The 1,491-nt window shown below is 49.4% G+C and overlaps 1 gene segment (V, D, J or C); it reads right to left on the bottom strand.

The window, feature by feature from the left end:
• Window positions 1-349: 349 nt before the first annotated feature.
• LOC104871801 lies at window positions 350-966 on the bottom strand. The segment is given in 2 exon segments: window positions 350-738; window positions 903-966. Coding segments are annotated over 2 exon segments (441 nt in total).
• Between the last annotated feature and the right edge of the window lie 525 nt (window positions 967-1,491).

The raw sequence follows: 1,491 nt of genomic DNA, 5'->3' as shown, positions 1-1,491 counted from the left end.
TGTGATGGACTGTAGACCGATTATTTGCCTTGCTTGTGGAAACACACTGTGGTAAGACAGACCTGAATGTCCTTAAAACACACGGCTAAGCTACATCGTCACTGCCGACGTCTCTATCTGAATGACTTCCTCTTCTTTCTGTTCCTTTTTCCTTTTATTCCCTGGGAATCCAGAACACTGTAGTCTAATATTTCCCTTGATCCAGTCCTCCTATCACCTGCTGTGCTAGCTCCAAGTTAGACCTCTGTGTAGGTTGGGAGTACCGTTTGAGAATGGAAGATAAAGAGCAAAGTTGTGAGGCCAAATGGATATGTACTTAAGACTCTGCTGTTGGTTTAAAAAAAAAATGTTAAACTGTGCAAATGGTGCTGCAGTGGCCCCATGATGTGCTGTGGCTGGCGCGGGGCTGAGCCCAGCTGAGGGTTTGTGTAGCAGCTGCAGGTGCCTGGGGAGCAGTGTGGGTTGCAGCACAGAAATAAGTAGCTGAGTCTGTGGGCTGAGAAAAGGAGATGTGCAATGAGCTGTGGCGTTCCTTAGGGACTGTCGTGGCCTCCAATCTTCCATTCTGCTTTGTCCCTGAAGGAATGTAGAACAGGTTGACGAGGCGTCCCCCGGGATCTTGGCGAAACCACTGCACAGTGGTCACTGAGTCAGAAAAGCTGCACGACAGAGTGGAATTGGCTCCCTCCTGGAGGACGAGGGCTGGAGGACTCTGCTCCACCTGCATCCCTCTCACACCTGAGTAGGAACAGAGAAACAGTCATAGGAGATGTCACTGAAAATGTCCCCAAGCATCGTGACGAAAACCTGCAAGACTTGTAAGCTCCTTTTTCTCCCTCCCCTCCAGAGGCTGCAGCTGCAAAATCCTTTCAGAGACCTGAATTTGAGACAGCTCAACTTACTGCCAACATAGGTGCACAAAAGCCCCAGCAGAGAGCTCAAGATCCTCTTCATGGCCCTTCTTGGCCTGTTATCATTTAGATTCACTTAATCAGCTCCGGGTCACTGGTGTCAGGACCTGGCTCTGGAACTGCGCCTGCTCCTCCAGCCAATCAGCTCCACTGCAGAACCTGCCCAGGCCCAGACCCTGTGAGTCCACAGATTCTGTGCAGGAAGCCCCGCCCTCCCTCAGACTTTGAGAATCTGGGTGGAGCCTGGTGGGGAGAGAGGAGAGAGAAATGTCATTAGCCTGTTACGAGAGGGAAATTTTCTGACAATCCTGGAGTGGTAAAGAGTATGAGGGGACATCTCAGAGGGCAGGGGAGGCATTCCTGCAAAGGACAACAGCTCGACCATATTAAGGAGCCCGGGGATCATCACAGAAAGGACATGTATGTGCATGTACTGAAACCCGGAAAAGAAGTATGTGTTCTAACGAGTTCTTATTAACCTGTGAATTCATTTACACGACAGTCATTCCGGGCACACTAAGTAATAAAGTTGAAAAAGCTCTAAGGTATATGCGTAATGTTGCCTTCTTATTGGAATATG

This window comes from Fukomys damarensis, unplaced genomic scaffold (genome assembly GCF_012274545.1).
Source record: "Fukomys damarensis isolate Sample0158 unplaced genomic scaffold, DMR_v1.0_HiC HiC_scaffold_17, whole genome shotgun sequence".
Taxonomy (NCBI): Eukaryota; Metazoa; Chordata; class Mammalia; order Rodentia; family Bathyergidae; genus Fukomys; species Fukomys damarensis.
The sequence above is the reverse complement of the archived record's forward strand: the minus strand, read 5'-3'. Positions and strand labels throughout refer to the sequence as shown.